The 14,117-nt window shown below is 35.1% G+C and overlaps 1 protein-coding gene across 1 annotated transcript in view; it reads left to right on the top strand.

Annotated features, from left to right (window-relative positions):
- Positions 1 to 9,062, top strand: part of SLCO1A2 (solute carrier organic anion transporter family member 1A2) — a 53,089-nt gene extending 44,027 nt beyond the window's left edge. The window contains exon 15 of the mRNA XM_015536192.2: positions 8,362 to 9,062. Within this exon, the coding sequence (XP_015391678.1) occupies positions 8,362 to 8,581 (220 nt within the window). The 3' untranslated portion in view covers positions 8,582 to 9,062. The remainder of the gene's footprint in view (positions 1 to 8,361) is intronic.
- The last annotated feature ends 5,055 nt before the right edge of the window (positions 9,063 to 14,117 follow it).

Raw genomic sequence — 14,117 nt, 5'->3', positions numbered from 1 at the left:
GCAAGGAGAGAATCATGAAAGCAGCAAGGGAAAAAAAGTCCCTAACCTACAAGGGAAGACGGATCAGGTGTGCAGCAGACCTATGCACAGAAACTTGGCAGGCCAGAAAGGAGTGGCAGGATATATTCAATGTGCTGAATCAGAAAAATATGCAGGCATGAATTCTTTATCCAGCTAGGCTGTCATTCAAAATAGAGGCAGAGAGGGGCACCTGGGTGGCTCAGTTGGTTAAGCGGCCGACTCAGCTCAGGTCATGATCTCGCAGTCTGTGAGTTCGAGCCCCGCGTCGGGCTCTGTGCTGACAGCTCAGTGCCTGGAGCCTGTTTCAGATTCTGTGTCTCCCTCTCTCTGACCCTCCCCCGTTCATGCTCTGTCTCTCTCTGTCTCAAAAATGAATAAACGTTTAAAAAAATTTAAAAAAAACAAAATAGAGGCGAGATAAAAAGTTTCCCAGACAAACAAAAATTAAAGGAGTTTGTGACCACTAAACCAGTCCTGCAAGAAATATTAAGGGGGGCTCTCTGAGGGGAGAAAAGATGAAAAATACATACATACATACATACATACATACCAAAACCAACAAATATTAGAAAGGACCAGAGAACACCACCAGAAACTCCAACTCTACAAACAGCATAATGGCAATAAATTAATATCTTTCAGTACTCACTCTAAACATCAATGGACTAAATGCTCCAATCAAAAGACACAGGGTAACAGAATGGATAAGAAAACAGGATCCATCTATATGCTATTTACAAGAGACCCACTTTAGACCTAAAAACACCTTCAGATTGAAAGGAAGGGGACAGAGAACAATATATCATACTAATGGTCAACAAAAAAAGCCAGAGTAGCCATACTGATATCAGACAATCTAGACTTTAAAATAGAGACTGTATCAAGAGATGAGGAAGGGCATTATATCATAATTAAGGGGTCTATCAACCAAGAAGACCTAACAACTGTAAACATTTATGTGCCAAATGAAGAAGCACCCAAATATATAAATCAATCACAAACATAAAGAAACTCATTGGTAGTAATACCATAATAGTAGGAGACTTCAACACCTCACTCACAGCAATGGACACATCATCTAATCAAAAAATCAACAAGGAAACAATGCTTTGAATTACACTTGGACCAGATGGACTTGACAGATATATTCAGAACATTTCATCCTAAAGCAGCAGAATATACATTCTTCTCCAGTGAACATGGAACGTTCCCCAGAATAGGCCACATATTGGGATACAAATCAGCCCTCAGCAACTACAAAAATATCGAGATCATACCGTGCATGTTTTCAGACGACAATACCACGAAACTCAAAATCGACCACAAGAAAAAATTTGGAAAGGTAACAAATACTTGGAGACTGAAGAACATCCTACTAAAAATGAATGGGCCAACCAAGAAGTTAAAGAGGAAATTAAAAATTATATGGAAACCAATGAAAATGATAACACCACAACCCCAAACCTCTGGGACACAGCAAAGGCGGTCATAAGAGGAAAGTATGTAGCAATCCAGGCCTTCCTAAAAAGGAAGAAAGGTCTCAGATACACAGCCTAACATTACTCCTTAAAGAGATGGAGAAAGAACAGCAAATAAAACCCCAAAACAGCAGAAGACAGGAAATAATAAAGATTAGAGCAGAAATTAATGCTATCAAAACAAAAACAAAAACAAAATGCAGCAGAACAGATCAATGAAACCAGAAGCTGGTTCTTTGAAAGAATTAACAAAATTGATAAACCACTAGTCAGTTTGATCAAAAAGAAAAAGGAAAGGACCCAAATAAATAAAATCAAGAATGAAAAAAGAGAGATCACAACCAACACAGCTGAAATAGAAACAATAATGAGGATATTATGAGCAATTATATGCCAATAAAAAGGGAAATCTGGAAGAATTGGACAAATTCCTAGAAACATATACACTACCAAAACTGAAACAGGAAGAAATAGAAAATTTGAGCAAACCCATAACCAGTAAAGAAATTGAATTAGTAATCAAAAATCTCCCAAAAAAACAAGAGTCCAGGGCCAGATTGTTTTCCAGGGGAAATCAACCAAACATTTAAGGAAGAATTAATGCCTATTCCTTTGAAGCTGTTCCAAAAAATAGAAATGGAAGGAAAACTTCCAAACTCTTTCTATGAAACCAGCATTACCTTGAATCCAAAACCAGACAGAGACCCCACTAAAAAGGAGAACTATAGACCAATTTCCCTGATGAACATGGATGCAAAAATCCTTAACAAAATATTAGCCAACCAGATCCAACAATACATTAAAAAAAATTATTCACCATGACCAAGTGGGATTTATACCTGGGATAGAGGGCTGGTTCAATATCCACAAAACAATTAACGTGATTCATCACATCAACAAAGGAAAGGACAAGAACCATAAGATCCTCTCAATAGATGCAGAGAAAGCATTTGACAAAAACAGCATCCTTTCTTAATAAAAACCCTCAAGAAAGTAGGGATAGAAGGATCATACCTCGAGATCATAAAATGCCATATATGAACGACCCAATGCTAATATCATCCTCAATGAGGAAAAACTGAGCGCTTTCCATAACGAGACAGGGATGTCCACTCTCACCACTATTATTCAACATAGTATTAGAAGTCTTAACCTCTGCCATCAGACAATACAAAGAAATAAAATGCATCCAAATTGTCCAGGAAGAGGTCAAACTTTTCACAGATGACATGACAATCTATATGGAAAACCCAAAAGATTCCACCAAAAAACTGCTACAACTGTTTCATGAATTCAGCAGTTGTAGGATATAAAATCAATGCACAGAAATCGGTTGCATTCCTATTCACCAACAATGAAACAACAGAAAGAGAAATCAAGGAATCAATCCCATTTACATTTGCACCAGAACCCATAAAATACCTAGGAATAAATTTAACCAAAGAGGTGAAAAATCTATACACTGAAAGCTATAGAAAGCTTAGGAAATAAATTGAAGAAGATACAAAAAAAAATTGAAAAAATTCCATGCTCCTGGATAGGAAGAACAAATATTGTTAAAATGTTGATACTACCCAAAGCAATCTACATATTCAAGGCAATCCCTACCAAAGTAACACCAGCATTCTTCACAGAGCTAGAAGAAATAATCCTAAAATTTTATGGAACCAGAAAAGACCCCGAATAGCCAAAGCAATCTTGAAAAAGAAAACCAAAGCAGGAGGCATCACAATCTCAGACTTTAAGCTATACTACAAAGCTGTAATCATCAAGACAGTATGGTACTGGCATAAGAGCAGACACTCAGGTCAATGGAATGGAATAGAGAACCCAGAAATGGACCCACAAATGTATGGCCAACTGATCTTTGACAAAGCAGGAAAGAATATCCAATGGAATAAAGACAGTCTCTTCAGCAAGTGGTACTAGGAAAACTGAACAGCTACATGCAGAAGAATGAACCCAGACCACATTCTTACACCATACACACAAATAAACTCAAAATGGAAGAAAGACTTCAATATAAGACAGGAAGCCTCGATCCTTGAGGAGAAAGCAGGCAAAAACCTCTTTGATCTTGGCCGCAGCAACTTCTTACTCAATACGTCTCCGGAGGCAAGGGAAACAAAAGCAAAAATGAACTATTGGGACCTCATCAAAATAAAAGGCTTCTGCACAGTGAAGGAAACAATCAGCAAAACTAAAAGGCAACCGACAGAATGGGAGAAGATATTTGCAAATGACATATGAGATAAAGGGTTAGTATCCAAAATCTATAAAGAATTTATCAAACTCAACACCCACAAAACAAAAAATCCAGTAAAGAAATGGACAAAAGACATGAATAGACACTTCTCCAAAGAAGACATCCAGTTGGCCAACAAACATATGCAAAAATGCTCAACATCATTCATCATCAGGTAAATACAAATCAAAACCACAATGAGATACCACCTGACACCTGTCAGAATGGCTAACATGAACAACTCAGGCAACAATAGATGCTGTCAAGGATGCGGAAAAGAGGATCTCTTTTGCATTGTTGGTGGGAATGCAAGCTGGGGCAGCCACCCTGGAAAACAGCATGCAGGTTCCTCAAAAAATTAAAAATAGGACTACCCTACGACCCAGCAATTGCACTACTAGGTATTTATCCAAAGGATACAGGTGTGCTGTTTCAAAGGGACATATGCACCCCAATATTTATAGCAGCACTACCAACAATAGCCAAAGTATGGAAAGAGCCCAAATGCCCATCGATGGATGAATGGATAAAGAAGTGGTGGTAGATATATACAATGGAGTATTACTAGGCAATTAAAAAGAATGAAATCTTATCATTTGCAACTACTGTTGCCATTTGCAACACTTATGCAAAGTGAAATTGATCAGTCAGAGAAAGACAAATATCATATGACTTCACTCATATGAAGACTTTATGAGACGAAACAGATTAACATAAGGGAAGGGAAACATATAATATAAAAACAGGGAGGGGGACAAAACAGAAGGGACTTTTAAATATGGAGAACAAACAGAGGGTTACTGGAGGGGTTGTGAGAGGGGGGATGGGATAAATGGGTAAGGGGCATTAAGGAATCTACTCCTGAAATCATTGTTGCACTATATGCTAAATAACTTGGATGTAAATTTAAAAAAAATTAAAAATTCTGAAAAAAAAAACATGAACAAATCTAATGGTAAAAAAGATAAGCATATAAATTCCCAATGAAACATGACTTCGTTCCTGATTAAATTTCATATAATGTAGGAGTTTGACAAAGACTTTAAAATAAGTATGCTTAACCAGCTCAATAGGATTAAAATTAATAAATGGCATAATATCCATTAAAAGTTAACAAGAAATGATAGGAAAAATCAAGCAGAAATAAGAATATTAAGAACTCAGAAACATTATAGATTAAATGCATGTTATTGAGATAATAAAAGGAATCCTAAGTATATAATAAATTTGAAGGCAATACAGTTGAGAATTGGTGAACTAGAAGAGAGTACGGAAGAATTTATCTAGAATGTAGATCAACAATATGAACTGATTCAACAAAAATAAACACCTATGTAATATTAAAGACCAGTTAACAATTAAAACATACACCTCAAAAAAAATTTCTAGAAAAAGAATAGAGGAAATGGCAGATATAAATTTAAAAAAATTAATGGCTTAGAATGTTCTACAATTTGAGGCATGAATTTTCACTTCAAAATACTTTTTTTTATATTTATTTATTTATTTATTTATTTATTTATTTATTTAATATATGAAATTTATTGTCAAATTGGTTTCCATACAACACCCAGTGCTCATCCCAAAAGGTACCCTCCTCAATACCCATCACCCACCCTCCCCTCCCTCCCACCCCCCATCAAGCCTCAGTTTGTTTTCAGTTTTTAATAGTCTCTTATGCTTTGGTTCTCTCCCACTCTAACCTCTTTTTTTTTTTTTCCTTCCCCTCCCCCATGGGTTTCTGTTAAGTTTCTCAGGATCCACATAAGAGTGAAACCATATGGTATCTGTCTTTCTCTGTATGGCTTATTTCACTTAGCATCACACTCTCTAGTTCCATCCACATTGCGACAAAAGGCCATATTTCATTCTTTCTCATTGCCACGTAGTATTCCATTGTGTATATAAACCACAATTTCTTTATCCATTCATCAGTTGATGGACATTTAGGCCCTTTCCATAATTTGGCTATTGTTGAGAGTGCTGCTATAAACATTGAGGTACAAGTGCCCCTCTGCATCAGTACTCCTGTATCCCTTGGATAAATTCCTAGCAGTGCTACTGCTGGGTCATAGGGTAGGTCTATTTTTAATTTTCTGAGGAACCTCCACACTGCTTTCCAGAGCGGCTGCACCAATTTGCATTCCCACCAACAGTGCAAGAGGGTTCCCGTTTCTCCGCATCCTCGCCAGCATCTATAGTCTCCTGATTTCTTCATTTTGGCCACTCTGACTGGCGTGAGGTGATATCTGAGTGTGGTTTTGATTTGTATTTCCCTGATAAGGAGCGACGTTGAGCATCTTTTCATGTGCCTGTTGGCCATCCGGATGTCTTCTTTAGAGAAGTGTCTATTCATGTTTTCTGCCCATTTCTTCACTGGGTTATTTGTTTTTTGGGTGTGGAGTTTGGTGAGCTCTTTATAGATTTTGGATATGTCTGATATGTCATTTGCAAATATCTTTTCCCATTCCGTTGGTTGCCTTTTAGTTTTGTTGGTTGTTTCCTTTGCTGTGCAGAAGCTTTTTATCTTCATAAGGTCCCAGTAATTCACTTTTGCTTTTAATTCCCTTGCCTTTGGGAATGTGTCGAGTAAGAGATTGCTACGGCTGAGGTCAGAGAGGTCTTTTCCTGCTTTCTCCTCTAAGCTTTTGATGGTTTCCTGTCTCACATTCAGGTCCTTTATCCATTTTGAGTTTATTTTTGTGAATGGTGTGAGAAAGTGGTCTAGTTTCAACTTTCTGCATGTTGCTGTCCAGTTCTCCCAGCACCATTTGTTAAAGAGACTGTCTTTTTTCCATTGGATGTTCTTTCCTGCTTTGTCAAAGATGAGTTGGCCATACGTTTGTGGGTCTAGTTCTGGGGTTTCTATTCTATTCCATTGGTCTATGTGTCTGTTTTTGTGCCAATACCATGCTGTCTTGATGATGACAGCTTTGTAGTAGAGGCTAAAGTCTGGGATTGTGATGCCTCCTGCTTTGGTCTTCTTCTTCAAAATTACTTTCGCTATCCAGGGCCTTTTGTGGTTCCATATGAATTTTAGGATTGCTTGTTCTAGTTTCGAGAAGAATGCTGGTGCAATTTTGATTGGGATTGCATTGAATGTGTAGATAGCTTTGGGTAGTATTGACATTTTGACAATATTTATTCTTCCAATCCATGAGCAGGGAATGTCTTTCCATTTCTTTATATCTTCTTCAATTTCCTTCATAAGCTTTCTATAGTTTTCAGCTTACATTTTAAAGGCATAGTCAAAAAATATATAAATGAGCATATCAGAGTAAAATTATAAACATTCAAGATAAAGAAAAATGAATATAAAAATTACCAGAGAAATAAATAGGTGACTTACAAAGAAATAACAATTAAACCAATAGTAGATTGGTTGTTTACAGCAACAACACAGCCACATATCTCTGATCCTTATTGCTTTGGGTTTGAGTTGAAAAAAAACCACACACAAACCAAAGAGCAAGAAATGAGCCAATATCACTAAATATAAATCTAAAAATTTTCTTTATGACAGAAGACACTATAGACTATAAAGAATGTTGGTAGTAGATAAAAACTATTGAAGAAAACGTCTGGACAATTGCTGAGTTGGGTACTCTAAGACCCTGAGACATTTTAGAGAAAATCTTGCTAACATACACAGGGAGACATGTAAAAGGAGGTTTACTGCAGTATTGTTGATAACAGAAAAAAAGTTAAACAATACAAGTGTCCAGTCTTGATATTCAGATTGGACAAGTTCAGCATAAGGAAAAAAGTATAGGCTGGCTTAACTTATAAATACACATGCAAAAATTCTAAAAAATAATAAATCAAATGTAATAATGTATAAAGCCTCACTGATAGAGGTTAGTCATGCAAGGATGGTTCAACATTAGAAAAATCTATTAACCTAATATACTCTATTAACACAATTAAGGGGGCAAAATCTTTGATGTTCTGCTAACTATAGGAACAAAAATAATCTGGTGATACTTTATGTATTCATAATTGAAACTCTGAGCAAATTCAGAATAGAAGAGGAACTTTCTTAATCTGAGTAAAATCATCCAGGGGCGCCTGGGTGCCTCAGCTGATTAAGTGTCCAACTCTTGATTTTGGCTCGGGTCATGATTTCATAGTTGTGAGATTGAACATCGTGTCAGGCTTCATACTGAGCATGGAGCCTGCTTGCGATTCTCTCTCTCCCTCTCTCCCTCTCTTAAAATAAATAAACCTTTTTTAAAAAGCCATGAAAAAGACCCCCACAGAATATATAATACAATTGATGGTTATTCTTTGGAAGCATTCTTATTAAATACTAGAATACAACTGCTGCCATTATCAGTATTGCATTCAAACCAGAGGTTCAATTTGTTGTAAAAAGATTTAAAAAAACCCAAAGATAAGAAAAGAAAATAAGTGTGAATTTTCTAGATGAAAATTTGCAAAAAAAATTTAACAAACAATTAATAAGTGAGTTCAGCAAAGTTGCTTATATAAGATTGACATGCAAAACAGCTGCGATTGTCCTCATGGGAATGAAATATTAATAATTAAAGATACTCAAAACTAGCTTGTACTCACCACACTATGTAAGCTTAATATTTAAAAACATTTTTTTTATAGATACATCTACCTTGGTTTGCCAGCAGCTCTAAGAGGATTAAGCTATATCCCAGCCTTTTTAATCCTAAATATTTTGAAGAATCGTCATCTACCTGGTGAAAATGCCTCTTCAGGAACTATACTTACAGAGGCAAAAACTACAAAGAAGGAAAATGAGTGTAAAGATATGGACCAAAATTCCAAAGTTTTGAATGATAATGAGTTGAAAACTAAATTGTAATGCCCTATTATATCATGCTTCCCAGAGTTGTGGACTACACTTATAACCGAACTGCTTTTAAAATCAATAGGGGTAAGTGTGTAACTTTTTCTTATCTTTATGAACCTCAATTTTTTTTTTACCCAAGATAAAAAAATGTTCACTGATGGTATTTCTGAGGCATCCACGGCACTTGAAATTTTCCTCAGAGGACATTTATAACAACCTTCAAAACAGGATATTAGACCCAGTTTTATTTTTTATGTTAAAATAGCAATTTCTCTTTTAACTCATGTGAAATAAGGGTATATATCCCACATCTCCTTTTCCAATTGATCTTAAAAATTTCCTATTAGGAAAATCTGTTTAATTTCATTGAATTTCTGCTTTGTTATTGGGGTTAGAGACTGAAATTCTTATCCTGCTTACATGACTATTTAAATACTTTATTCAAGTTCATCATTTTTATGTGAAAGAAGCTGATGTCTTCTAATTATTTAACTTTTCCTTAAAGAATTTTTCTTTTCTTTAACTGTTCTTTAACTTTTCCTATTCATTCCAGACATGATTGTTTTAAAAATAGATTACTCATTACTATGCCATCACCTACTATCAATTTGTTTTCTGCTTTATTACTCAAGTAATATATTTGCTCATTTTGTTCAGAATACTGAAAAACTGAGTCAGTTTATTAAAAATCATGTAACAAAGATTGTTGGAATTTTTTTTTAGCAGTTCAAACCTGGTGACTAAATTCTCTCTGAAAAACAAGTATCTGTGTCAAAGGATGAAAGTATAATATTAGAAAAAAATAATCCTTAAGAGTTATAGTGTCAGATATTGTAGAGGAACATTTTCCCAGAAGACAGAGGGATTTATCACAAATAAAGAAAACAAGCTAAGGCCACAGCCAGAGAGCTAAGCAAAACAAATATAAATAACCTTCCTAATGGAGAACTTAAAGCAATGATCATAAGGATAGCCCCTGGGCTTGAGAAAAGAAGACATCAGTGAGAGCCTTACAAAAGAGATGAAAGAGTTAAAAAAAAGTATCAATCAGAGATGAAGAATCAATAAATGATATTGGAAGCAGGCTTGATGTAATGAACAGCAGGCTGGAAGAAGCAGAGGGATGAATTAGTGGCCTAGAAGACAAAATAATGGAAAATAATGAAAGTGAACAAAAGAAAGAATTATACAACCCAAGAATAGACTTAAAGAACTCAGTGGCTCCATCAAATTTATTACCATTCATATTATAGAAATTTCAGAAGAAGAGGAAAGAGTAAAGGGGGGCAGAAATTTTATTTGAAGAAGTAGGAAATTAGGAATTAATTAATTAAAGCTTAAAACTTTCCTAATCTTGGGAAGAAAACAGATATCCAGATCCAGGAGGCACAGAGAAGTCCCACAAAAATCAACAAAAGCAGGCCAACAATAAGACATATTATAATTAAATTTGCAAAATATAGTGATAAAGAAACACTCTTAAAAGAAGCAAGAAAAAAGAAGTCTTTAACTTACAAGGGAAGACTCATAGGATAGCTGGATATTTCTCAACAGAAACTTGGTAAACCAGAAGCGAATGGCATGGTATATTCAACAGGCTGAATGAGAAAAATCTGTAGCCATGTATATTCTGTCCAATTATCTATGTAACTGTAGAAGGGAATTTTATAACGTTCCACTGACATCAATGGACAGAACATCTAAACAGAAAATCAACAAAGAAACAATGGCTTTGAATGACATACTAGAGCAGATTGACTTAAAAGATATATTCAGAACATTTCCTTCTAAAAGAGCAGAATCCACATTGTTTTCAAGTGCACATGGAACATTCTGAGAATATAACTTATATTAGGCCACAAAACAGGCCTTAAAAATTTTTGTAAAGAATTGAAATCAAACCACGCACATTTTCTGACCGCAAGCTATGAAACTAGAAGTCAACCACAAAAACAAAAAAAAAAAAAGAAAAAAAAAAAGCAAACAAACTTCGAAAGACCACAAGTACATTGAGGCTAAACAACAAGCTACTAAACAACAAGTGGGTCAACCAGGAAGTCAAAGAATAAAGGTAAAACAATACATGGAAACAAATGAAAATGAAAAGATAACACTCCAAAACCTTTGGGATGAGGCAAAAGCACTCTAAAAAGTAAAGAGCAGTATAGGCCTATCTCAAGAAGCAAGAAAAATCTCAAATAAACAACCTAGCCTTATATCTAAAGGAGCTAGAAAAAGAACAACAAATGAACCCTAAAGCCAGCAGAAGAAAGGAAATAATAAAGATTAGAGCAGAAATTAATGATGTAGAAACTAAAACAAACAATATAAAAAACAAAAAACAACAAAAGACAAGCAAAGAGAAAACAAAAAAAAAACACCCAACAATAGAACAGATCAATGAAATCAGAAACTGGTTCTCTTTGAAAAAAAATAATAAAATTGATAAACTTTCAGCCATATTTATCAAACAGAAAAGACAAAGGACCCAAATAAATAAAATCACAAATGAGAGAGTAGAAATAACAACCAACACCACAGAAATACAAACAATTAGAATAGTATGAAAAATATATGCCAACAAATTTGACTACCTAGAAAAAAAGAGACATGGTTTTGGACCCAGTGCTTTGGGCTCATTCTTATCTCCTCCTGGCAGACGGCATTTTACCCTGAGAGCATAGGGTTCTCTCTTGACATTTCTTGGTGGAGGAAAGAAAATTGGAGAAAGTAGTTGGAGTGCTTTGTGATCTAGGAGATCTGTGGAGGTCAGTTCTTGCTCTGAACACTTAAACTTCTTCATGATAGGGTAGACGTAATGTCATAGCAGATAAAAGTGGAGAAGAGAAAAGGAGAAGATAGATAGAGGGAAGCCTAGGATCACTTACTTTCTTAATTAATATTGTGGAGAGTCTAAGTTAATGGAAATAGAAATAGTAATTTAATGTGTTATTTATAATTCTAACTATAATCAATGCTTACAAGAACCAAAAAATAAGAACTTAAGAAAATATAAAAGTTGGGAATATATATGTAAAGGGAAAGAGAGGGAATAACTATTCTTCATATTTCATAACACGAAGTTAACAAATATTTTAAACTTGATAGATTAACATAAAATTAGCATACACATATTATTAGAACTGCTTAAAATGGTTGCCTCTGCAGCACTGGACTATCAGGAGGAGAAGAAAAAATAATATATATGTCCTTCATTTTAGTTCATTTTGCACTCTGAATTTTCCCCCTGTGCATATAAATCATGGTTAAAAAATAGTACTTCATGAAGAATAATAACACATCAGCAAAAACAATAATAATAATAAAAGAAATAAGATGATGCATTTTACAGAAAGGGACAAACTGAGTCTTCCAGTTTGAAGAGTTGTTGAGGTTTTTCAATGGGTGTTTATTGAAGAACTACTTTTGCATTTGTTGGTCCTAGAGGATATATGGTCCTAGAGGCCCTGACAGTGATGTGAACTAACTAAGTGTAGTCTGTAGAATTTAAGTAGAATGAAAGTTGGCGCCATTTTATTAGGTGAATAAATAAACACAGAAAACAATTATAGAACAACAAATAATAGCACAATGTAATTTCCAACACTGTGAATGTGTAATGGGTCACTGAGTAATCGGAGTTTTTGCATAAGCTCGCCATTCAGGTCTTGGTGGGAAATGATGACTCCAGATTGATAGAAAAAGAAAAAAAATCCAGTCCTAATTGAAGGAATGATTGAAGGGAATGAAGACTATCTCCTTTAACTACAGATATGAGTTATTGGCAGAAACTTGCTAATTGGTAATTTTTTTTTCCAAAATAAAAAGACAAAACTTTCTGAGAATATATTGTGTGGTCTTTCTTCCTTCCTACCTGAACTGTGGATATTAGGCCTTGAGGAGCAAGAGCCACCTTGCAACCAGACAACAGGCATAAGAATGGAGACCAACATTTGAGGAAGTTGGAGCAGGAAGACAGCCAGAGCCTGGCCACCTGATGTAGTGCTGAAAATCTGCACCAGCAGGGTCAGGGCTAAGTTTTGTGGAATATTAAGGTTATAATGTAGAGTTTATATAGAAGACAGCCTATATAAGAAAGCTTATAATATAAGCTTATAGAGAGGAGAGCCTATATAAGAAAAAATTAAATGAATACAAAATAAGGTTAAAAGTGAATATTTAAGATGAGAAAAAACCCACAACAAATTCCATGTAATATGCTTCAGGACACAATCATGATAAAAAATGACAACAACAAAAAAACTTACTGCAAATATTAGTTTAATGAGAAATATTAAAAGCTTTCCTGCTGAGGATGAGTGTGAGAAGAAAACACTTGCTGTCATCATTTCCATTTAACATTATGCCCAATTTCCCAGCCAGAGAAACAGGAGGGGAAAAGAATGAATGAAAATTTGTAAGGATAGGAAAAGAAAAAATAAAATCATCAGTGACATGTTGTGTAAGCAGAAAATCCAAAAGTTACTAGACATAAACTGTCCAAATAAGTGAATTTTAACAAATCTGGATACACAAAATCAAACACAGATTTTCAAGTATCAATAGCAATTAGGAAATGATATTAGTAAAGCATACTCTGTAGTATAGTATCAAAAAAAAAAACCCACCACATTGAAATCTTAGGGATAAATCTCATGGCAGGTATCCAAGACCTCTACCCTCAAAGCTACAAGAGAGTATCCAGAGAAATGAATATCTATATCATATTTATTGGTTAAAACATTTAATACTGTAAGGATGTCAGTCTTTCCAAAATTTATCTACAGATTCAGTGAAATCTTAAACAAAATCCCAGTACTTTTTGAAATGCAGACACTGACAAGATTATTTGGCTTTTACATGGAAATATAAAGGGTCAATGCAATCTTGAAGAAGAATGAAGTTGGAGAAGCCCACCACCAGATACTAAAACCTATAAAACTAAAATAATTAAGGCAATGTGGCATTGGCAAACAATCCCCCATCCTGGGTGCCACCCAATCTTCCACTTCTGGTGCCACTCTCTCTCCCTTGCAGATGCCCTCTTCACTCAGAGTCCAACACTATGTACTGTAATTGCTCTCCTACCTGGAAATCTTTCTCACTCTACTGAAGTTCCAACACCTCACATCATACCTCTGTCCTGCTTCCTCCTACAGGGATGTCTACCTCTATTTAGATTTTGTCACCCATACCAGAATGCCCATGTGTTATTGTCCTCTTAACTCCTGTGATGGTTAATGTTATATGTCAACTTCGCAAGGTCATAATACCCACATAGTAAGCCAAGCATTATTCTAGATGTTTCTATGAAGGTATTTTTTTTAGATGAGATTAACATCTAAACCAGTAGACTTTGACTAAAGTAGATTACTTTCCATAGTGAGGGTGAGCCTCAACCTAACAGTTGAAGGCCTTAATCAAAAAAAGACTACCGTCTCCTGAAGAAGAGGAAATTCTGCCAGCAGACTGTCTCTGGACTCAAAGTGCAACATAAACTCTTCCCTATGTCTCAAAATTGCTTGCCTAATATCTATATCTATATCTA

Source organism: Panthera tigris, chromosome B4 (assembly GCF_018350195.1).
Source record: "Panthera tigris isolate Pti1 chromosome B4, P.tigris_Pti1_mat1.1, whole genome shotgun sequence".
Taxonomy (NCBI): Eukaryota; Metazoa; Chordata; class Mammalia; order Carnivora; family Felidae; genus Panthera; species Panthera tigris.
Note: the sequence above shows the minus strand (reverse complement) of the source record. Positions and strands in the feature narration are given on the sequence as shown.